Source organism: Beta vulgaris, chromosome 4, assembly GCF_026745355.1.
Source record: "Beta vulgaris subsp. vulgaris cultivar EL10 chromosome 4, EL10.2, whole genome shotgun sequence".
In the NCBI taxonomy this organism is placed as follows: domain Eukaryota; kingdom Viridiplantae; phylum Streptophyta; class Magnoliopsida; order Caryophyllales; family Amaranthaceae; genus Beta; species Beta vulgaris.
Genome location: NC_079205.1, coordinates 60,853,871 through 60,878,451, shown reverse-complemented (window position 1 = coordinate 60,878,451; position 24,581 = coordinate 60,853,871). Strand labels below are relative to the sequence as shown.

The 24,581-nt window shown below is 35.6% G+C and overlaps 4 protein-coding genes across 4 annotated transcripts; all 4 read right to left on the bottom strand.

Moving 5' to 3' along the window:
• Positions 1 to 270: 270 nt before the first annotated feature.
• On the bottom strand, positions 271 to 7,445 carry LOC104890211 (riboflavin biosynthesis protein PYRR, chloroplastic). Its single transcript, XM_010675606.4, has 9 exons — positions 6,931 to 7,445; positions 6,679 to 6,813; positions 5,934 to 6,033; positions 5,674 to 5,799; positions 5,256 to 5,569; positions 3,297 to 3,416; positions 2,210 to 2,455; positions 1,548 to 1,673; positions 271 to 778 (listed from the first exon to the last, which is right to left on the bottom strand). Exons 1-9 carry the CDS (start codon positions 7,273 to 7,275, stop codon positions 542 to 544), a joined length of 1,749 nt encoding a protein of 582 aa, XP_010673908.1. The 5' UTR covers positions 7,276 to 7,445; the 3' UTR covers positions 271 to 541.
• A 1,663-nt stretch (positions 7,446 to 9,108) lies between these two features.
• Positions 9,109 to 12,544, bottom strand: LOC104890213 (wall-associated receptor kinase-like 9). The gene is given in 4 exon segments (XM_057394504.1): positions 9,109 to 10,232; positions 10,235 to 10,458; positions 11,946 to 12,059; positions 12,154 to 12,544. Coding segments are annotated over 3 exon segments (1,299 nt in total). The 5' UTR covers positions 12,058 to 12,059; positions 12,154 to 12,544; the 3' UTR covers positions 9,109 to 9,269.
• Positions 12,545 to 13,400: 856 nt separating this feature from the next.
• LOC104890212 (mitochondrial inner membrane protease ATP23) lies at positions 13,401 to 16,229 on the bottom strand. Its single transcript, XM_010675608.4, has 2 exons — positions 16,006 to 16,229; positions 13,401 to 14,419 (listed from the first exon to the last, which is right to left on the bottom strand). Exon 2 carries the CDS (start codon positions 14,403 to 14,405, stop codon positions 13,818 to 13,820), a length of 588 nt encoding a protein of 195 aa, XP_010673910.1. The 5' UTR covers positions 14,406 to 14,419; positions 16,006 to 16,229; the 3' UTR covers positions 13,401 to 13,817.
• Positions 16,230 to 18,337: 2,108 nt separating this feature from the next.
• LOC104890214 (protein NUCLEAR FUSION DEFECTIVE 4) lies at positions 18,338 to 19,930 on the bottom strand. The gene is made up of 2 exons (XM_010675610.4): positions 19,040 to 19,930; positions 18,338 to 18,477 (listed from the first exon to the last, which is right to left on the bottom strand). The coding sequence occupies exons 1-2, from the start codon at positions 19,709 to 19,711 to the stop codon at positions 18,424 to 18,426; spliced, it is 726 nt and encodes a 241-aa protein (XP_010673912.1). The 5' UTR covers positions 19,712 to 19,930; the 3' UTR covers positions 18,338 to 18,423.
• Between the last annotated feature and the right edge of the window lie 4,651 nt (positions 19,931 to 24,581).

Here is a 24,581-nt window from a genome sequence, read left to right as displayed (position 1 = left end):
AGCAAAGCTTTCATATCTAGTGTTACCACAAGCCAAGCGCTCAACCACGAGATCTCTAGAAAACCTCAGAAATATTTCCAAGAAATTCATTGTGGCCTACAAAGTACCAGGAAACTGAGAAAAAGTACAAATATCAGATAATGTGTGTAAAAGTTAAGGCCTAGATCCAAATTCCACGCCTGTTCAGAAATTAGAAGCACCAGATCAAGGCCTAACATTTGATGGAATCCATAACTGAGTTTAAGATCTATTGCTGCTGTTTTACTCTACTTCTCAGAGAAACATCATATCACATTATTTTAGTGTTGGATCAAGTACGAGCAACACTTGCAAAATTACAGAAAGTTCACAACAAAATTACTACAACATAATCAATGATAAAACCGTGGACGAATCATACAAAACTTTGCCTCCTATAACCCTGTTCCTTTGGGGATCCAGACTATAGTACAAGGCTACAAGCTTTGCCTTCTCTATATTTTTTATGGCCTTTTCTATGCTAAGAATATATATGTGGAACTAATGCGGAGGAAATTTCAATTTATGCGGAGGACTCTCCCGCAAACTCTGATCTCAACTGCATCAACAACCTCCCTAAATAATTAAGGCCTTCTCCCTCACGTCCACCTCCCCAAAAGAGATCATGTGGTGAACCTTCGACAAGAATAGACCCAACAGTTGACAGTAGCATGGAATTCAAGTGTGGGTAGATCGAGAACTTACATTTCAATGCCTTGTACATAGTATCAACTTTTGCCGTCTCCCAATCCGGTCTTACCTGAACATTAAGAAAAAGGAATACAAAGAAAAGTAAAGAGAGTGATATTTATATTAATGAGACTAGAATGAGAATAAGAACTGAAAAAAGAAAGGAAAAAGAATCTGAGATCAAGCAAATCCTGTGTTTCACTATATAGCATATACTATCAGATTTGTTCACGGTTTATAATGTAAAGCAAAAAAAAATTTGATTAATTGAAACTCCGAATCTAATATGTAGAAACTTACACATATCACATATGTGCTCTCTTCACCTTTTAGAGAACAAACTACTAATAGTTTCAGAAAAGATAAGTTCAATTAGTTCCAAATAAATTTAGAAAAGCTCCAATGAGTTAAAAAATAAGCTACAATAAAATCCAATAATAAATTCAAAAAGGTTCAGCAAAATTCAGGCGAGATAATGCACCCATAATGTTATGAAAATGGAATGACCGTCTTTGCTTCAATTAATTAAAGGATAGACTAAGTATTCCACAAAATAGGCACAAAAACTAAAACAGCACATCATCAGTTTGTGCAACTAGAATAAACAGCGGAGATTCGTGTCACTCAAGAGTCAAGATATGATCCGAGGTAGGGTGAACCTCTGCTGGAAGTGGTCCCCTAAGAAGGATTGTTTAATATATAATCTTCAGACATTCCAACAAGAGTAGTATGAGATTTGACATTTCCTTGTGCAATTTTGGAGACAAAAAGTTGTAAAAGCAGCTAATTTTAAAGCAGCAATGATAGTTTTATTGGACTCTAATTACATGAAAACATACCAGATCAGGTCTTTTCCTCTGCATCTTCCTTCCTATCCTGGCTGCTTCCTCAGGGCTTTTTGCACGTTTTATGGCCTCAAAACAGTCATGCGCCACAGGATCTTGTACACCATAAAACTTGTGTGCCTGCAGAAGAAATACACTTATAACATCTACAAAATGCATCTACAGCCAACAAAAGAAGTGAGGATTAGTACAAAAAAACCAGTCCTTGATTTTTCATTTTACTCTAACCCACACGTCTTCAGAGTTTTCACTTGCCAAATGCTTTTGTTGAAAATTTCTCCTCATCTATTCAAAGGTCAATTTTTAACTTAAATCCTTTCAAAAAATTCCAAAAATAGATGTAGATTACAACCTTTTAGTGTGCTTCACATTTACTATTGCTACTCTTGGTTAAATTTCAGCGGTTTTATTTTTTCCCCAATATAGCTATCATAAGATATATATACACACTTGAAGTCATTTCTAAAATCCCCTCCTGCCCCCCAAAAAAAGAGATCCACCAAAACGAGGTAAGAATAGTAAATCTGAAGTGTTTGAGAAGGTAATGATTCACAACTTCTTTTAGAACAAATTGAAAAGGGCTATAGAATAAAAAAAAAAGGAATGGGAGAACAGACTGACTGAATGCTTTTCTCTGGAAAGACGAAGCACATTACCTGGTAATAATGCTCAACACTTGTCCAGGTTGAATAATCACCACCCTCATCTGGCATCTGTATAGGATGAGGTGAGAAATTGGAGAAAGAACCGTAAGGATCCCACGTCTTGTAGAAGGATATAATTGTCGATTCATAAGGGTTAATAGATGGATCAATTTTCGATATTTCAGATAAAGACGGAATGCTAGGTGTCAAATCAGGAATCGGCTGAAGAAATCCACTAACAAGCATGTCCGGTCCAACCTGTGGTGAAAATACAAGAAACAATTCTGTATCAGGAAACATGCATGAAGATATTACCCTAGGAAGCACACCTATTTAGCACTAAGAGTTTAGTTGTACTAAAAAACCTTACAAGTTAGTGGCATCAGAAATCCTATATGCTCCCGCACCAACACTCAAAGGATGTATATGCTATTATGATGTTTTCTCCAGAGAATTAATGAAAATGGAGCTCAGTTTCAAACAGCCCTTCCTTTACAGGAAACAAAAGCTTCACTATCAGGATATTACTAGTGACTTCTGCACCTCAAGTCCTGAACAGACAGATCAGATTAAGACAGACAACAAATGTCCTGAGTCTTCTTATTAACATCCCTTGTCCTTTTTTATGCTTCTATTCAGTTACAATATGTTGACACGGGTTACATGAAGTATTATGATTGAGCACAAACTTCAGCAGTGCATCTGCATCTCCCTCAGGTCAAGGCATACCCCCAAATGCACTATCACCAACTTATGTCTTTATCTACAGTAACTTTGAAGTGAAAGGCAACCATAACTGATCCCAATTAGGAAATGCAAAACATCACCTGCGGTCAAATCAACCGCTAACTACTCCTTCCCCATTTGTTTGCCCCACCAAACTTTGATTACTTTCTAATTTTTGGTTGGGTGGAGTTGATGATTGAGAAAAGTGGTGAGACCAAACAGAGTGCATGTGAGAGTAAAGAAGTGGTCCCATGGTCATTTCTAGTATGTGCAATATTTGGGGACATTCCAAAAAGGAAATTGGGGCAACAAACGGGAGCAGAGTGAGTACAACAAGGGATCAAAGGCAGCAAGAAGTAGAATCACAACGAACCTGCTCATAACTGACATCGTGTAAGTTAAGAGCTTGATTCATCTCAACCATGCCAAGTTCACCAACAGGAGATGGGGCACCCTTTCCACCAATAATTTTTGGAGCAATAAAAGCATACACCTGTTACCATGAAAAAAATGAGCTTAGAGAAGAACAGTTGAATATCTGCACAATGAATCTTAGCAGCGTAATAAGATAACCTTTTGGACGAAGCCAGACAATGAAGCATATAGGTTTCAAAATAAGGTCTTGAGTATTACCTCCCACATACTTTGATCAACTAAGCTAATAGGCTAAACTACTCGACTGCAGAAACTAGATAATTTAGTGTTAACATCTAGCAAAAAGAGAAACTTCAATGTAGTTATCTTAAGCCTTAAGGTTTGACCTTATTCAGTGAGGTACCCCAACGTTTCCAGATTATGAGAGGCATCCTCGTTTAAGTCTATTTCTAGTTATGGTGTACTCTGAATAGTCCACAGTCCAAGGTCTATATTACTGCCTTTTTTCAAGTTAACCAAGTATCAATATATAAATGCCTTCACTCAGTAGAACCTGTTTGGCAAAATAATTCAATTGAAATAACAAAAGTTAGACCCCATTAGGCATCTATAATAATAATAATGATGAAAACAGGCAATCAGCCAATCCTTATCCAAAAAAACAGATAGAGAAAGAAACCCTAACAGGTCCTCTTTCCACCCCCAACGGATAGCAAAATCTTCTTCTAACCCCCCCTTCTCTCACATACAACAAGTCTGTGCTTACTAGTTACAACCACCAAATAAATCGATATATCTTTAGAACAGGAAAGATCATTCAAGCACACACGGATATATGAAGAGAGAGAGAGAGGTATGAAAAGATTGAACAGAGATGGCACCAGGATTTGTTAAGGCCTTTGCTTACCCAGTACCCACATGGCCACATTGCAGGCAGCATCTCTGCTGACGAGCGACTACTTAGCAGCACTTCAGTGAGCATTGGGGCTTGAGGGGGATAGGATAGACCAGCAGAAAGGTCAAGAGAGAGAGTAGGTGTATCATAAGTGTATGTCAGCCACTATGAAGTTCCCCAGCAGCTTGGCAAAAGATGCAAATGGGGATGGTCATGAGACAGAAAAAAAGAGGGAAACATAAATATTAGAGGTAAGAAGCCCCCATCAGAAATAGCACCTACAAGGCCTCGGAGTGCCAAATATTTACAAGTAAAGTGACTACATGAAACCCATGCCGCTTGTAATTAAGTTAAAGAGAGAACAAAAAGTTCTCATGGTGAAGAGAGGAAGAGAAGCAGGTCACTGAAGAACGGAAATGATTTACTATATAGCCTGTCGAAGTCTATTTTTAGGACTGCATTACTGCTGACAACCAACTCCTTGGCGGCACTTCAGTGAGCATTGTGACTTGAGAGGGATAAGAGAGAACAGAAGGGAGCTAAGCTGGGGGGAGGAACAGGAGTGACTACTGACTGGTAAGTAAAGGCCAGCCACGAAAAACAACTCCCTAACAGGCACAGCTCACCAAAAGATGCAAGGCTATTATTCAGTGGTCTAGGGGGTAGCAAGAACTTATAACCAAGATCACCTATAAGCCCAAGGACTTCCAAGGATTCACAAAAAAATATATAAGACCTGCAGCAATTGCCGTCAAGAGCATCCGCATTGTGTTCAGCAAGCTTAATTTTCACTCACATTTATCAAATAAGATCACAATGGGATATTTTTCCAAATCTCAAGTTAGCCCACTGAAAGTTTACTCAATTGTTATTGAAATTATAGAAGCCCCTTTTTAATTAAACTATCTGACTAGAGTACTAGACATATTGAGATGAGCACAAAAGAAATCAAGCAGAGAGACTAGCTAAGAATCAGCAACTCCGATAGATGCCTAACGAACTTCTATAAGCTTTGGAAAAAGAAGCAAAGCGAAAATGAGGAAGAAGAAAACACAAGCATACTTTATGTATAACACCAGCAGAAATAGCGGAAGCAGCCAATGTCCCACCACACTCCCAGAGGACCGAAAGATAACCGCACTCATAAAAGTACTCCATCACATCTCTAGGATTTAAAATATCAAATTCAACCACTTCAACACCTTTGGAAGCAAGATACTTCTGAAAGCTCCTTCTAGCACCTTTCTGTGTTGCGACAATGGTGTGCACTTCGGAAGTATCCCAAAGGTGTGCTATCTCAGGGAGATCCAGCGACTGTGACACAACAATCCGTACGGGTGAGTGCCCACCTTGTTGCCTTGCAGTTAACCGAGGATCTTAATTCCACATATTTAAAACACGGAAAAAAAAAAGAATTATTAAACATATACGTGATAATCTCTTGAGCACATGTGATGCAACTAACAGCTCAGATCCATACTATCGTTTCGTACAGTGTTTCCTCCAACAATAATAGCATCACTTCGACCCCTGAGTTCAAGAACCCTGTGCCTCGACAGATTGCTGCTTATCCATACTGAATGCCCCCTATTAGTAGCTATCTTCCCTGAGAAGTGACAACATAAAAGCATGTAAACAGGTATATTATGAAGCAACTAACCATTTAGAAATTATCCATATAATTCTCGTAGCTGAGTTTGTCGAGAAAGTATTCTATAAGAATAAACCTGTAATTTATACCATCAAGGGTCATTGCATACTTGAGAACTGAGTATGGGACCTGGGAAGCAGCCCTGACAACCAGAGGAGCATTCACGAGAAGGCAAGATTTTAAAGCTTCCTGCAGGATTCAGAAATTTGTTAGATGCCTCGGACTTGAAAGTATACCACAAGACTATTAACACACACTCAGTCCAATCAGTTTTTAGATATTACTGAATAGAAGGACTTGAAAACACCTTTTAATATATATTGTACAGAATCATGACCTTGCGGCAAATGAGCCATCTCTCCTACTACCCCCTCGCAATCCTTCAAACCCCATCCTCATCATCATACGACTAATCCCGCTGCACAATCATCATAAACCAATATGCCTTCATTGCAGATTTTACAAACTTCTAAAGCTCATTGAAATCATCTTCTAATGGCATCATAAACCAATATGCCTTCATTGAAGATTTTACAAACTTCTAAAGCTCATTGAAATCATCTTATAATGATATGTATTTCAGCTTCACATTACGCCAAAGTTCTTCCGTCTCAGTTCATCTCACACTTATCAAACTACTCCAAGCCTAGCTCCCCTAATCTACCGTTATCATTATCCTCTAATGTCAAATTACCTCAAGAACTTAATATCCTTATTTCAAAGAAGAAAACAAAGATAACACAACCAGCTAATACAATCCAAAATAAAAGCACAAGCATATTCATATGCATTCAAATAAAAGATGAAATTGAAACAAAGATAAATATAAAGGACCTCGACAACATCGCTTTGCAAATCCTCACCAAGCACATCAACTTGAACTCCTTCGCTTCGAAACGCTTGAATCGCGCTTCCTCTCAGATGTTTCGACGGATGTCGTAATCCGATCACCACTCTCTTGACTCCTGCCTACTCATTTCAATTCACACATACACAAAAATCATCACATTATCAATTCATCCAAATTAAAACCCTAGGAAAACAAAAACCAATCAAAAGAGAGAGAATTCAAAACTTAACTATCACCTGAACAATAGCAGAAACAGCAGTATGTTCACCATGGCAATCACCAGGTTCCATATTAAGATAAGCAGTAGCACCTCGACACCACACACCAGCAGCTTCAACAGCCTGAAGTTCCGCCGAAGTAGTTCCTTGAGCGTAGAGATAACCTTCTCCAACGACTCTTCCGGCTTCGATTACGCAGCCGAAATTAGGGTGAGGCGATGAAAATCCGGCGGATTTGTCGGCCAATTCGACGGCGCGTTTAATGTAGTACGCGTCAACTGCGTGTGAACGCGAATACTTAGGGTTAGGGTTAGCGATCGACATTGTTGGGAGAATGCAAGCTCTAGTAATGAAGGCCGCCATTTTTGTTTTTGGTGGTGAAGAAATGGCGAGTTTCTTGGCATATGACAGTTTGACAGGGAGTAGTACAGTAGTAGATGTATTTTTCTACGAGTGATGAAACGGTATGGAAGTGTCCGCTTTATTTTTAGGGAGAGTCAACTGTTTTTCCCACGCTCAAATTTGCCACCTCCATATTTTGGTTGGTTGGTTGGTTGGTTGGAGCCTTGTAGGCATCTTTCTTATTATGACTTGTGAGTCGAGGTTAGAGGTTCAATTTCCACTCCGGGTAATTATAAGAGACGAAATTTCATCATTTTATACTCGAGTCAGGTTGATTCGTGAGATGTTATAGTTTAGTAAAATCTTTTATCAAATTTATTTAAATAATCAAAGACTCTTGAGTTTAATGGTATGACTTCCTATCTTTTACATGGGAGACCAAAGTTTAAATCTGGGTGAAACCAAAATTTCAATCTAGGTGAGTGACTTTATATAAGGGCAACCTAGGGGAAATTCATTTTACCACGAGTTTTCGAAAGGGGTCCCAAAAAAATTCTATCTAAATAAAAAAATTAAAACTATTATCATTAGAATCACATAACAGAAAAATTGATAGCTGCTTAAAACAGTCTCATCTTCAATTAATCTCAAAATAATTCCACTATTTCTCACAATGGTCCTAATATGTTGATAAACGATTTAATAGATAAATTTTAACACGTGTCATTTATCTATAGGCCTAGAGTTTTATATGCATGCAAGATTAACTTTTTGTACTAGTTTAACCCTTCCTAGTACCAATACCAATTTTTTCCAAGATATTGGTACCAATAAAATTTTCGACTTAAGGTTAGTAGAATTCAAAACTGGCCTTTTTTCTTATTTTGTATATTTTTGCTCATTTTATGTTTTTTACTCATTTGTTTTTGTTCATTTTAAGAAACTTTTGCTCACTTTATAAACTTTTGTTCTTTTTACAAATTTTTGTTCATTTTATGTTTTTTGCTCATTATATATATATATATATATACTTAAATTGTTTTCAACGTGTACTTTGATAATATCAACTATTTACAATTTCTGTTACTACAAAATTGAAAATATTAATGGTCAAAGGCACGTCTTACCGGCCTTACAGAAAGAAACAATCACTATATATAATAGGATAGAGAGAACTATAATATCATGTTAATATGTAGGGATACTGAGATGTTATAATCGCGAAAATACGAAATTGCCTCGAAAAAAAAAACATAGTGATGCTACAAAGCTATTGGTAGCGTATGTTGACATATATAAAAAGGGGATTTTATTTAGCTTGAAATTGGTCTAAGTCTAATGTCCGTTCTACATTTTGACTTTTGAGTTGGTCTTGCTCTACAGGTTAATAGCCTAGTAGTCCAATAGCCAAGGACCTACCTATTCAACATTAAACATTATGAAGAACTCCCGAGTTACCCTTGACCAACTTGATTAATTTTGAAGTGGTCCTTGATCTTTTTTTTCACTATTCTCTTCTCTCTTTCTCTTTGGTATCAAATCAACCAAGAGCTCAAATAAATTTTGGTTAGCCATGTTTAACAGTTGACATGTACTGCGCATAATTCAGTCATCTAAACATCTTCACAATATACACACAAGAAAACTCAAGGATCTTCTTTCAACAGTTTTAAAACCTAAAATTTCACACGGAAATTATAATACTTCCTCCGTTTCGTTTTAAATGCAACAAATAGGTAATATTTGTGAGATATAAAATATTCATTTGTTACATTTAAAATGAAACGGAGGAAGTAAATGACTTTGTAATATGCCAACCATATACAAAGAGCAACTATGCTGCAACACCAGATGTAGTATTCACTTTGTTAATTGTATAACAAGCCAGCTTTAATTTCACACCAAAGAAGAGTATTACAAACTACTACAAATTGAGTTCACGTATAAAATTGATAAAACGTTATACAATAATAAGATTAGAACATCATATAAATCAAAAGGTTGAAGTACACAACTTACATATGAAGAATTAATGCATCATCTTCATGTGAAGAGAAGGTGCTCATGCTGAAGGGAGCTGTATCTACCTTACTCATATCAGCAATCACTTGATTCTCTTTAGGGAACGTTTGATTTACTAAGGAACTTCCAGTACGAGATTGAAGCCCGTCAAGTACCAAAGCAACTTCTTTCATAGTAGGCCTTAACTTCCCATTTAAGTTCAAACATTCTTTAGCGAGATTGGCCACAGCTATGAGCTCCTCTTTTTTCGCGTCCTTTGATACATCAGGATCAAGAATATCCAACAACCAGGCATTCTCCATCACAAGAAGAAACTCTGTGGCTAAACTTCTCCATTCTTTAGATTTGTCCGGAGATATTGGCTTCTTGCCGGTCAAGAGCTCAACAAGGACAACTCCAAAGCTGTAAACATCACTTTTTTCGGTGAATTGGTTTGATTGGAAGTACTCGGGATCCAAATATCCAAATGTCCCTTGAACTTGAGTGGTCAAGTGAGTCTGATCAATCATTATTGTCCTTGAAGTTCCAAAATCAGAAACCTTTGCTCTATATTTGTCATCCAAAAGTATATTAGAGGACTTAATATCTCTGTGATAAATTGGAGTAGACGACGATGAGTGAAGGTACGCAATTGCTCCTGCTGATTCTGCTGCAATTTGCACGCGCATTCTCCAAGAAATGTGAAGCTCTTCACTTGGGTTATGGATATGCTGAGAGAGTGTTCCATTTGGGATGAACTCGTAAACAAGTAAAGGTACTTCAGTCTCCAAACAACATCCTAGTAATTTAACCACATTCCTGTGGTTAATTTGGGAGAGGATAACCACCTCGTTAATGAAAGGTTCCAATTGGCTTTGATCGACCTTCTTGGATTTCTTGACTGCTACAATCCTTCCATCAGTCAACATACCTTTATAGACTGTACCTTGGCCTCCTTGGCCGATTATTCTGTATTTCTGTTCACATTAAAATGATCTGTGGCTACCACCAATTCTCTGACAGTAAAAACTTCTGTTTTCTCCATAACACCATCATTATAACGCATTTGTTTTTCTAACAGCAAACCACCATTTTGTTTGAAGTTCCTAGCTCTTTGTTTAATCTCTTTCCTTCTTTGCAAATACCGCCACAACAAATAGCAACCAAGAGACACCAATAGTGATCCTAATCCAACAGCGAGTCCTATCATAAGGCATTCTAGTTATTAGCATGAGATGGAGGTACTTTTCTCTTTTTATCCCAGTTCGAATGGAATAAGAGATTAAACAACACAATAAGAAAGAAAAAATACCCAAAAATAAATGCAGATTTTGTCCTACATCAGACAATAGAGCAGCAGAACAATAGTTGGTTCGTGTTTGAAAATTGGCAACTGCCTCAACTCTGGCAACAATGTTTAATCCAAGAGTATGTTTCAAGAGGTAAAAACTATTGTGTTGAATTCATTTACCTTTTATAGCAAAATCTAGCTGTTCCTGAACCATAGTAACTTATCATAAGGAGTAAAATGTTTCTAATAGGATTTATGATGCGGAAATACAAACAATTTATACAAAATCCTATTCCCAACAACACCCTGAAAGGCTGAAATACTAGAATGAATCTGCAAAGGGTGCAGAGAATTATAGATTTGATATGTGCCTCGTTGATAAGTGAAGTCCCTCTATAGATAATCCACCACTACTTAGAAGATTAACCTTGTGGGTTTACTAGAACCTTAAAACAACTTTTGTTTTGTAAACTACGTTTTAGAAAAAAAAATTCTCCTTACTTTTCACTATCACGGCAGTGGAGTAAGTCTGTAAGTAAAGCAATTTTCTTCACACTTATAAAACCATTTTGCCACCAAAGATGTCTTGGCCTAGTCGTTAAGATTGAGGTGCTGTGAACGATAGGTCACAAGTTCGAATCCCCCCTCCCCTTCTTTGTACTGCATTCGTGGCTCATATGGATAAAAACAAAACATGTTTCCCACTAGAATCATGTATAATAAAGGTAGGATCAAATCCTTCCTTATTCAACATAATCAATTAACATTTGACTGATTTTCTCAATCAATCAATGATTGATACTTTACCCAAAATAAGAAGATATTAGGATTATCTTATATATTGGCATTATCAGATAATATTAGTCTCAAATAGACTAATTAATCAAGATTGTAGTTAAGCTTGACCATGTATGTCCAAATCAGTTTAGTAGTAAATATTAATCTTTTATTAATATTACAAGTCAAGATTGGCTTCTAGCAAAGCATCATGCCTATCCAAACTATATTGGATTAATTTGATAAATTTACAACCTTATTATCAAAATGAGTAATGCACTTGATAGTAGGACATACTCCAACAATTTCATCCTGATCTGCATGCAAAGGTTAACTCTAAAAATTGTAATCTAGTGGAGTGAAACTGTGAACTGTGAAAGTAATATACTTTCAACTTTCAACAGTTAATGTTAGTGATCAATCCTTTGATGACCCAGTAAATTATTGGTACAGGCAAGAAACATGACAAAAACAGGGAACATATAAGTTAAACTGTCAAATATAATGGTGTCTTGCCTAAGATAACTTTGGACACTGAGGCAAGCATATGAGTTGAACTGAAAAGTAATCAGGCATTGCATTGCACGCATTTAAAGTATGAAGGAATAGAGGAAAGTATTACCTAAAACAACTCCAAGAAGGTGTGTCCACCTTTTAGAAGCAAAGCATGAGGTTTTGGTATAATCATCGCTATTGACGAGACAATCACCTTTGCAGCTTCTACATTGTGGCATCTCTGCATAGAAGACATTATATCTAGAATAAGTTTGGTTCTTATCTTTCTTTTTTGAGGGGGGGAGGATGTGGAGAATTTGGTTTGGCAATCATACCTTGGCATCCATTAGGAAGATAAGGATTCCCACCTTGACCTAAAGGGCAGCTACATTTGTAACTACCATCAGTATAACAGTACGGACTGTAGTAATTGGATGAAGGACTAGGTCAATACTTGTACGTCCAATCAAGAACTACAGGAATATGACTTCCATTGCTGCGAATGGGCAAAACTGATTGCTGAGGGTCGGACAAGTACAATTCTTCCCAGAAACGAGTACCCACCAAGAAGACATAGCTGTAAGTCCCCTTAGATCGAGAGATGTTCACACTGTAAACACTAAAAGAATAGGGGAGACGAGTTAAGCAAATCGACTCCTGAGTCATCATCACATTTCCCTTAGCGGTCAAACCACAAACTGATCCACAATGAGCCACTACTTTGTCTAGTCCGTTAAAGAAAGAAGTGGCTGCACAATTTACAGGAGCAAAAACATTCTGTAGAGAAACTATAAGGGCTTCCGCCCAAATTAGTACTTGTCCATGCTGCATTTCCTGTAGTACAGTTGATAACCATTGGAGCATTGACACTCATTGTTGATGACCCTATGGAAATTTCAAGCGCCTGAAGACTGAATTTTGTGAGCAGAGAATTGGAAGAATCACACGTAATCTCATACCATTCATTGTAATAGCAATTTGAGCCGATACCAAACGGGTAAGGAATAGTAACATTCCCACATTTGTCTGGACAACCAGGTTTAGCCATTGGCGGAGCTGCTGCGACTATATAATCTGACAGCCATAGCCCATAGGACAAGTGCCAGAGATGCAAGCATCATATACATGGTTACAACCCAACTTCCAGCAATACAGTTTAGGCTTGAAAGAACTCAAGGGTAAGTACGTAACATTATGAAGTAGCCAAAACATACTAAAACATTGAACCTAAATATCAACAAAATTTGATAAGATGGTGATGGTTTATCATGATGCCACTAATTCAGTTACTCTAGCCCAAAACTTGACCAAATTAGACACTTGGAGCTCATATACAGATAGGAAATTTCATTAGGTAGCTGCAAAACATTGAATAGTAAGAAAATATAGAACCATGACAAAATTCCAGACCAATCTGATATACTTTTCTTCCTCACTATCAAAAAGAGAAAAAAACATTCAGACTTTTCCAACTTCAGAGCTTTCAGCTAATCATCATGTACCATCAGATAGAATGATCTACAGAACTTGGAAATGTCTTTCTATGTAGTAACACGGCTGTAGGCCCCATCATTTCACGACATTTAGGAAAAAAAATCATAATTCACAGATCTTGTGACATTAATAGTTTCAATTCAAATAAAAATACAAGTCTACATAAAAGCTTAGGAAAGTTCTTAGCACCCAACATTGACAGTTGACATGAACTGTGCAGAATTCAATCATCTAAAACATATTTTTGTCTGCCAGACTGCGCAAGAGAGATTTCTGGTTAGAGAACGGGCAGAGGGAGGGAAGATCGGGATCATGTCCAAGCAGTTCAAACCTTTTTTTTTTTGTTTTTATTAATGTCGGTTAATATTCCAGTAAAACCCACCCCTTTTAGTAAATAAAACAGATCCTGTGAGAAGCAGGGAAACAATCAAAAGTTGACCAGAATGTTAAGAAAAAAGACATATTTTTCATTGAAACAATATTGTGTAAGCCAAGCTAGCGTATCTCAAGGAGCTCGATCAAAAGGTCGTGTATCGTTGTAACAAGTATCCCAGACAGCTTCCATTGCATCCTTCGCAGCTGTTTCAGAACAATAAGGATTAGTCATCACTGATTTAACCACCCTTCTCTTCACACAATCTTGTTCATGACCTCGGAGCTTCATATAGCCACGCAATAGCTCTCGTTTGAAGTGACAGTCACCACTCAAATGGCCAGCACGAATTTCACTACAAGCATGATGAGCACAATTAGCCCAATTCAAGTTTTTCGCTGTACAATCATCATAAGCATGAATGAGCTCATGGATTAAAACTTGGTCGACCTCATCTTGCAAGTTCATATGATTGCTACATACTATTATCCCTCCGCCACGAGTATAACCACCAGCAACTTTCTGCTGGCAATTAACAGCTTTTATGAAGTTATCTCCAATGGTACACCCACATTTCTCCAAATTCTCCATCAGAAATTTCACCATGGGGGATCGCAAGCTTTTCTGGATCATTTTTTGGCAATCCTTCACAGTTACACCATCACCATTCACAACTGATGTTTTTGTCGCCCCTTTTGCATCATTCCCATTTCCTTCCATTAAGGCTTTCCCACCTGCGTGAATTAAATACCCTCATTAATTATATTTTTATATTGACAAAAATACTTTATCGCTCTTTTTGGCTGGGAAGAAGGGGAAAAGACATGCACCACATCCACAATTGAACAGAATGTTTATGCAAAATGGTAAATTAGATAACTGAAAATCCGCTGTACAGTAGGAGCAGTATATGATGTGCTAGTAGCCTAGTACCCATCAACCATTGCAAACCAAACCTCCACCAATCGGACAACCAAATCTGCAATAATTTTACTGAAAATGGGAGATGTTTTTCCCCCTTATTCAAGTATTGGCCTGGATCTCAAGTTCGTAAACAAGCAGAGAGACATACTTTTTCTTTTATCATAGCAACAAAAAGGAACTATTGAGTATTGAATAGTTTAAAGGCGGCAAGTGAATGATATGGCATATCATCAAGCTAAATTCTCTCCTTTAACATAGAAGGCTGAAATCTATCTATAATATCAGCCAGATTATTCTCCTCTCTCCCAACAAAAGATGAACCACAAAATGAAACTTTAACGACCAAGACTATATCTCATTAATAACTAGATCAACAGGAGATAAAGGAACTGAATGTGTTTCTTTATTGATCAAACCGAAGATAACAAACTCAGCATCCATACTCCGATATCATCAGCTGTGTTGATACCCACGAATAAAGCACTCATCTCATAGTACTCCACATCAAACTAACCCTGATGCTTCACCTTCCTTGACCCGAACAACAAAGAAATTGGGACCAACTCACCAAACACCAATTTTAGTTTCCACACATTCCAATAACCAAGGGCCTCCGTGATTCATCTTTTAGACAGAGTAATTAAAAATTATAGACAAAGCTGAATGCATTATGAGCTATTGATGACATATCTATCTTCCTCAACCATCTCATATATGATACTTCTTCCTCCGTTAAGATATAAGTAAAACATTCTCTTAAAAAGCTCTCACATAAAACAGAGAAGTGTCTCACTTATTTCAGAAGTGAGAAAATATATGATATATCCACCTGCTTCTTGCATTTCATACAGCCCAAGCTACTATTAAGCTCTCTTTCCAACTTAATCACATCCATTCAATGTTGCAACGAAAGGAAGTTGTTAATCCAAACTACCTCATTCATCCCATCACACCTTCAATTTCTTGCAATCGTTGATCAATAACACTTAGATTCACTAATCACAATTCCACAAACTAACACATTTTACAAACCAAATATCTATAAATTCACACAATTCACCAATCCATAAATTCACAATTCATAGTTCTACAGTTTCACAGTTCATAAAACCATAACCTTAAAAATCAACAATTAAAAATCAGATGCAAATGCAAAACAAATTTATCCTCCTAAAAAATTCATTTTTGATGGACTAATTTCAGTTCTAAAAAATTAAACCTAATCATACAAAACGCATTTCACAACAATTCACCAACTTCAATTCACAATTAACAACAATTTATCCTCATAAATTCATTTTTGAAGGACTAATTTCGATTTTAGTGAACCAAACAATCATTAAAATCATAAATATGACTTTAACTAGATTCATTTTTTGAAACGCAGAAAACATACCGCTTACAAAAATCAGTTACTCGCCGTAAAGTCGGAATTATCAGTTACTCCGTTGATCTTCTCGAACTTTCCGACGACTTGACGCCTGAGGAGAGAGACTAGAACGGTTAGTAGCGACTAGTGAAGTAGTGAGTACTGAGGACTGAGGAGTGAGGACTTGAGGAGTGAGTATTCTCGTAAATTTAGTCCCATAGGCCATAGCACTGTTTGACTGTTGAGTGTTAACTCGAAGCCCCAAGGGGGGTAAAATTTGACCTTTTAACAACCCGTTAATAGCAGTGAATAATGCTCTCGTCCCGATTGTTTTATTTAAGGATGTAGGGTTTATCAGAAATCTCTTTTCATTTTCAAGGTTGAGAATTGAATTTCCAATTAAGTGATTAAGAGATAAAATGAGCAACCAATATTTCAAAACCACTCAGTTAGGGTATGTTCTCTTTGACATAAAACAATTGAATTGAATTTAATCGAACTGATTGCAACTGAACTGAACTGATTACAACTGAACTGAACAAAATGAATTAGATTATAACTAAAAGAAATAATAATTGGAGCTGAACTGAACTAAATGGAATCGAACTGATGACAATTGAACTGAACTGAATTGAACTAAACTGTGAATAATTGCAATTGTACTGAATTGAAAATAAGTTGGGAAGAACAAACCCTTAAATGCGACAAAATTTGTTCCAATAAATTTGCTGAAAGAAACCCATACAAAGTTTGTTACAAAATTTGTTTTAAGCACTATATCAATATGCTGAAAGAAACCCATACAAAATTGAGTTACAATAAATTGAAAATAAGTTAGTCAAATCTAATAAGTCGACCCTTTGGATGGGGCCTTGTGCGAAAGCAGCCTAGAGGAATTCTTCTTACCAATTTTTTTATAAAATATATAAAACCGTATAGAGTTACTTAGAAATCGACACTTTATTCATCATTTAAAGATCAAGTGCCAATGTGTTTTTTTAGGATAGTAAATATAGTATAAATAATAGTTTATGAGTGCGTCTTGGTTGTAATATGTTAGAAATTACACTATAATGTATTCTGTGACAACATCTCACATGTGAGCAATGGCGGATCCAAAATTTGTGTATTGGATGGACGAGAAGTAAAGGCGAAAAATATTATCATGTGAGATTCGGTTGGATTTTTGACAATAAATATTTTCATAATTTCAAATTTTCATAATTTTTACATTGTGTTGTTTTTCAAAAAAGAAAAAACACATAAAAACAAACAAGAATTATAAAAAGTTGATACTTTGCAAATTTATTAAGACAAATCTAACAAAATTTCACAGAACCCCAATCTTCTTATATACTAGTATTACTTTTTTTTAAAAGAGAAATTTCATTAATTAATTGAAGGCCAAACGATATCTACAATAGGTATTGAAAAAAAAAACAAAATCCAATCAAACAAGGTTATATCAAATTCATCTTCCAAGAAACTACAATGAACCAGATCGAGCAGTACAGCACAACCCCTTGTATTTGCTGAATCAAGCCGCTATTGATGAGGAAGTCTATCATTATGGCATAGTTTGGGAAGAACATTCTTGATCAAGCCATGTTGACCGCATCCGAGATTCTCATACCTTCATGTTTAATGTCGAATTTCAAACAATGAGAACAATTTTTCCTACCTGAAGACAAAAGAACCATACTCACAACTCTCATAGGGGAGAAGGAGATCTCCACAACGGAGACTAAAAATCCCATAACAGGGTTTGAAAAAATCTCATAAAGAGAGACTATTTTATTTAACAAAACAAGAAATAAATTAACTAAAAACTGAAAATAAAAGAGAAAAAAGGGCTTACCATGGATGAAATCATCCATGGCAGTCCCTATTGGTGAAAAAAAATAGGGAAGACTAGGTTTATATACTAATATTACTTTATTTTACTAAAAATGGTAAATAGCTAAAGTACATCGATAACAAAAACAAAAGGAGTAATTAACCAGCATTATCGAGCATTGGCTTGGTTAACACCATTACAACATTCACCATTTTCTCCATCTTTATCCACCTTATTAGTAGCATTCTCTCTAAACTTGTGATATATATCACCTTTGTAAAACTTTCTAGTCCTAAGTGCCAAAATAAAACAAACAAAACACCCAAACAACGTTACTCCAGTGATAATAATAAAAGAAAGCTTATAACATTCTGCACCAAAACAATCTAGATCTTCTCCTTCTTTTCTTGTCAATCCCTTAACTTTTAACTGTTGTTTAGCCACTTTGTCATATAATTTGCCAGTAAGTAATGCATTAAATAGATAAGACCCAATTGGTATAGCCATGGTACTCATATTAAAGAGCATAGAAAAATGTTTGAGGCCAAATATTTCTGATATGGTGGCATTTATCAATGGACCTTGTGCACCAAAGCAGAATCCTATGATCACTGAGGTTGCATAGACTGAGTTAGGGACCGCGAACGCGATGAGGAGGTGGCCTACACAAGAGAAAAGAAGGAGAAAAGTTATGATCATAGGCCGTGGACACTTATACTTTGTTAGGACTAAATCGGAGATGAGCCCTGATGTAACTCGACCTAAGTAGTTCCATAGGCTCACTAAGGAGACAAATGTGGTTATGGTACGACTTGTGTAGCCTAATGATCTACCTATTTGGCCCATGTTGTCGATGGCGGTTAGGGATCCGCCTTGACCACAAATGGTAGCTATGAAGAGAAGAAGCATGTCAATGGTAAAGATGGCTTGAAGTATGGTGTAATCTTCTCCTCTATTTGGTGGGTTGAATATATTGGTAAGGCAAGAAGAATTGTTGTTATTATTGTCTTTTTGGTTATCAATTGAAGGGTTGATTGGTGGTTGTTTTGATATGGTTTGGATTATGATCTCATTGATTGAATCATTTTTGGTTTTTTGATTGTTTTGGTGCTCTTGTTTTATGGCTATTGTAAGAGGAAGAAATAGGATGAAAATGAGAATAAAGGCACTTGTAGAGTATCCAACTTTTGTGAAGTTAATCATGTTTTGTGTTATGATTATTACCATGAGAAATCCTGCTAAGAAGAGTGATATGTAGAGGAGATTGTAGAAGACCTTAACCTCATCCTTTTGTTGCTGATCTTTTAGTTTCATAATCCTAATGGCTCGAAAGAAGATAATGATAATCGCGGTAGGAAGCCAGGCGAATAACAATATAAGGTTGGTAGACTTGTTACCATAAAAGGCATGGTAGAGTTGTGTAAGTATTGCACCACTTAAACCCACATAACCCATTAGAAGTCCCATTACAACCCCCCTACTTCTAGGGAAGTTCTTTACACAAGTAACAAATGTGCTTATGTTGATAAAAGTTTGAGAGTTACATGCTATACAAATGTAGATGCACATTTGCCACAAAGGAACTCTCTTCAAACGACTAGTGACGGCTAGCCAAATCATAAAGTATCCGAAGAAGTTCATCGCAGCTCCGATAGAGAGAACCACCCAAGGAGGTGTGACCTCACTAATGAGGCTAGTGAATATGCCTACATAGCAACCCAAGTCCTTAGAGACACTAACCAGATTGAGAGTTGCTTGGTCGTAGCCCATCGACGATTTTATGTCATTAGAGTAGAGGCTAAATAGGTAGTTTACTCCAGCCATTCCCATGATTTGAAGACATGCGAAGACCATGAACCACCTACCTTGTATCACTTGTAACACAAAATCACCCATGTTTCTAATCCTTAAGATCTTAACTACCACATGTAAGCATAAAAAAAGCTCTTTTATAAGTAACTAGCTAGGTTTATGAGAAAGGAAAATTGGCTATATTAGCTTAGTGTTATAGTTAAGGAAGTTTGGATGTCATGGAAGTATGTATTAAGAAAGAAATATTTGCGATATATAGAAGTATATATAGACTTGATGTAGCTAAGGGTTGTAAAAATTTGGGTATCCTCCACTACTTAGTTAATGTCCCATAATCTTGCAATATCTAGTCATGATCCCACATGTATTTAGGCCTTTCATTTTCATGTCTACATCTGTGGTGCTATGCATTTTATAGACTATGGTACTACAAGCTTCTCAGTTCTCACCAACGCAAGAAATCCTTATCCTTGTGTAAAGGACCAACAATTAGATGTATCTTTAACGAGTTTTAGTAGAAAAGAGAAAATGCAATATAATATGGTCTCCCTCGCCTTATGCCCTAGCAAGGCAGTTGTTGGAGAGCTCCATGCTCATCGCAAAATATATACCGTGACAAAGACTGTGTACGACTTTTTCTACTAATAACTTTCAGTACTTTGTCAAAATATGCAATTTATATTGTACACCCAAGTGTATCATACATCTAAGACTATTTTTTCTATAGCTCCAACTGAGCTAAAAATTAAGAGGAATGAGCGAAGAAATAATTTTCAGTGTACAATATAGATTTTGGTCGATATGAAAATTCGTATTATTAAATCTTATTTACCTAAAGTTTTAACAAGACATACATTAGAGCCATACATATTCACCCTTGTGTCTCATCATCAACCTCAATTTTGTGAGTCTTGTTTATGATTAACAATTAACATGACGTAGATGGAACACAAATAAAGATAGCACCATGGTATGAATTGATTGGGAGTTAGGCAAAGCCAAAGTAGTGAAAACTAAGCTAGGTTGGTCTTATCAAATGACATATCCTTTGCTAATGGCCAAACTTTCGTGGGGTAGGATACATTCCATGCAGAAGAGAACTAGATAAACCATATCATATAGCATAAAAGTATAATCAATAAAGTCTATCAATGTCAAGTTTATCTGAACAAATCCTCCTCTATTTACGCACAGATTATTTTTGGTTTATGGTTAAGAATGCTTTTATGAATTATGATTAGACGGTTATTGAATAGGGTAGTCTAATGGCTAAAGGGTTAGGGTCAAATTTAAAGGGCTTTTATCTGAACAAATCCTCCTCTATTTACGCACAAATCATTTTTGGTTTATGGTTAAGGATGCTTTTATGAATTATGATTAGAGGATTATTGAATAAGGTAGTTCAATGGCTAAAGGGTTAGGCTCAAATTTAAAGGGCTTTTATTGGACAGGGCTTTATTGGATAGGGTTGTTATTGTACAGGGTCATTATAGGACCAAATACCAATAAAAAAACCCAATAATTTTGAAAGATAAAATAGGTTTTGTAAAAACAATTACATATTCGAATTCACATTCATTTAAACTCACTTTTGGCTCTCTTTGTTTCTAGTTTTTCTTGCTCGTTTGGCGGTTCGCCCATTACCGACCCGCCATCGGCCCGCTACCCCTTTGACCCGACCTCCTACCGGCCCTCGATCTATGAGGCGACCCTTTTATGACCTGATTCACTTCCGACCCGGACTGACCTGACCTGACGCAACCCGCCCAATAACCAGGTCTAATTATAATGGTCCAACAATGTCTAATTTGTAACGTTTTAAACTCAGAGTGTTTGTAATGATTTAAACTCGAATAATGATTAATTGATCCCTTTCCACTTAAAAGGCATAAAATCGATGTCTAATTATGTGAGGTGTGATTTGAAGTAGCAAACCCTAAGTTGCCTTACAATCAAGTAACTACTACTATATGGCTTTGGCCATAGCTTTTTAATCTGCCTTTTTATCTTCGGGTAATGCAGAATGCTTTTAAATTTGATATTTTTTTTTTTTTTGAGGGGATTTTAAATTTGATATTGATTGACAAAGAAAAAGGCTCTTTCCTGGGACTTTCTAGAGTTACCTAAACTGTTAATGCAAAAGAAAAAAAATATAATTTTGAGAAAAGACTTTATTTTGTTTATGTCTTGGCCCTAAAAATAATAATGGTAATTCAAGTGACAAAAATAACATTTTCAGCCAGTTGAATTACTTATCAACTTTTTATATTTATAATTGGAAAATGATATATGTAGCCCTTAGGGCTATGTATAAGGTGCTTAAAATGGAAATAAAATATTAAATCAAGCATTTATTACCTCAGTTGATGTAAAAATGTGTCTTGAATTCTTAAACTGTTTCCATTTAAAGAAATGTATTTAATGCTTATATGAGCCCTAAGGGCTACATATAACATTACCCTTTATAATTTAAGATTCAAATTGGATTGTTTTTCGATTAATCCTGCTCATCTCAAATTTTAGTTCAACTTTGAGTTGTCATTTTCAACTTAAATTTAGATATTGTCAGAGAAGTCCATTCGAACAATTGGACATAACACATAAGTTAGTTGGTCAAGACTATGAAATCCAAAAATATTACTTGTGGTCTTTATTAGTTTATCCGTATTTTTTTTTTAGAATTTCTTATAGTTTATCTTTTTTTGTTTTTATTTTTTAAATGGGACCACTAACTTTCCATCACACATACATTCAACTTTAACATAAATAATAGATTATTTTTCCTTCTATGTTCCACAATATTGTTTCTTCTAAAACTTATGCAAAAAAACGCATAAATTAATAAAAACTAGAGGGAATAATAATTAATTATACATATGTATATTCTAAAGTTTCTCCCTGCACTTTGTGAGTATGTAAAAAAAATTCCGGCTACATATGAGTATTTTAAATAATTTGCGATGACATGTGAGTATTTAACAAAATTTCAACTTTCATTTTATTTTTTTAATACATTTTTTTCTTTACTTACCATTTCTACCCCTACATTTAATTTATTGATGTCAATGATTGATATCCCAAATAAATGTTCGATAATATTATCTATCTATACAAATATATTAAAAGGTGTGTCCACATCTTGCTATTATGCATAACACAATTACTATCTCAACCGACTTTTACTCATGCTTTGAGTGTCCACATTATTATATTTGTATCTTTTAAATGTTGAGTTTTCTTTATTATATTTTAATGCGAATGGAAAAAAATGCATATTTTAGTTTGAAAAAAATACCACTCGGAACAACGTCTGGGCGAAAATAAGTAGTTAACATATGAAAAGAAGTAAAATTTGATAAAATACAAAAACAAGCTAGCTTTATTGACACCAAATAAATTTTTACTATCCCCTCAAAAAAAAAAAAATTTTTTTACTAGTAATTCATTTTTATCTATACCTTATTCTTAGAAATATTCTTCCAAAAGACCTCTTTCAAAAGATATTATAAATAAAATAATAAAAGAGTTAATGAAAATTGATCTATCAATACTTCACCTTCATTTACAATTTTTTTTTATAAAGGTAAGATGAATGAGAGTTTAGAAGATCCTTCTCATGAGGGGAACTCTTAAACTATCGTTTATAAGGACTGTATTTAACGACGAAGAAGAGACTTGACTAATATAGAAATCAGAACTAAGTGGCTGGCATTGACTATCCAGTCTATTGCTTTGTTTGCTTCACGATATGTGTGAGAAATAGTGTGGACTTGAATTGACGTATGAGTGCTTTTATGTCTTCAATAATGACATGTATTTGTCATGGAGCTTGTCGGGTATTCCTTGACTGTATTTATTATTGATAAGTTGTCGCCTCGATCAGGAGATCATCCTCAATTTGGTTGTTGTTGCTTCAACAACGAAAACTGGAGCAATGCCTAAATTGAAGGTTGCGGCACGAATGAGGTCTCCACTACTGTTGCGAATAATGACTCTTGTTGCAGCTGAATTCTTTGAAACAAAACCATCAAAATTAAGCTTGAACGTGGATGAAGGTGGTGGAAACCAGACAACCAAGATTGATGAAGGTTGCTAGGTCGAATGGAAATGAGTGGAGGAGGAAGAGAAAGGTGTAATATGAGTGTTTTTTTTGCCATCCGTATTTTATTAAAATCGCCCGTACTTTTATAAGTATTATGTATTTGTTTATTACTTATTTTATTTTAAAATATGATTTTTTTTATAAAAAAAAACACATGAAACCATCTCTTTTTTGTGTTTCCACCTTGGTAGAACAGAAAAAATCAATCATTTTCATTGTGATTTGTGACCAATGACAAGAGAGAGAGTTTCTTTTAATCGAAAGTTGTGAGGAGGAAGAAGAAGAGGAGGGAAGAAATCAACCCACCTAAGATCTTCATCAGAGATAATAAAAGCTAGTCAAATGAATTTGCTCTTACTAAATCTTGCTAAAACTCACATCAATTATTGATCTCCACATAGATAATTTTTCATACTCTACCATCTTTTTCGTTTCCTTATTATAGAGTGTGTCAAATAAACTCATATGTTATAATTAATAAAGAACACATGAAATATGTTTGATAATGACTCCATAGACTATACACTATACCTAAATAGAGGTGATTTTTTTAAAAGTACTGTCTTTTGTTAACAGTAAATTCGAACTAATTTAGAAAAATAAATGGTCATCAAAAAAAAATTAGAGAAATAAAATTAAAAAGATACCAAAAACCACTCATAAGTCGAGAACATAGAACATAGAAAAAAGATACCAAGCCACCCATAACTTAAATAATTGTTTAAAATCCCCCTTATTTAAATCATTAGTTATACCGCCAAAGACACCCTACCTAGCTTGCAAATTTTCAGGTGCTTCCGAAAGCACATAGAACTATGTGTTTCTAAGCACATTTGTTGTATATTTTGCTCA

Bases quoted from the DNA above. Each gene is read 5' to 3' on its own strand.
- LOC104890214 (XM_010675610.4), bottom strand. From the start codon at position 19,711: ATGGGTGATTTTGTGTTACAAGTGATACAAGGTAGGTGGTTCATGGTC. The intron at 18,478-19,039 runs GTAATAATCATA...TCTCTTGTGTAG, and splicing joins TCTTAGCAGGATTTCTCATG to GCCACCTCCTCATCGCGTTC.
- LOC104890211 (XM_010675606.4), bottom strand. From the start codon at position 7,275: ATGGCGGCCTTCATTACTAGAGCTTGCATTCTCCCAACAATGTCGATC. The intron at 6,814-6,930 runs GTGATAGTTAAG...TGAAATGAGTAG, and splicing joins CTGTTTCTGCTATTGTTCAG to GCAGGAGTCAAGAGAGTGGT. The intron at 1,674-2,209 runs GTAATGTGCTTC...TTTCTTCTGCAG, and splicing joins GTGTTGAGCATTATTACCAG to GCACACAAGTTTTATGGTGT.
- LOC104890212 (XM_010675608.4), bottom strand. From the start codon at position 14,405: ATGGAAGGAAATGGGAATGATGCAAAAGGGGCGACAAAAACATCAGTT.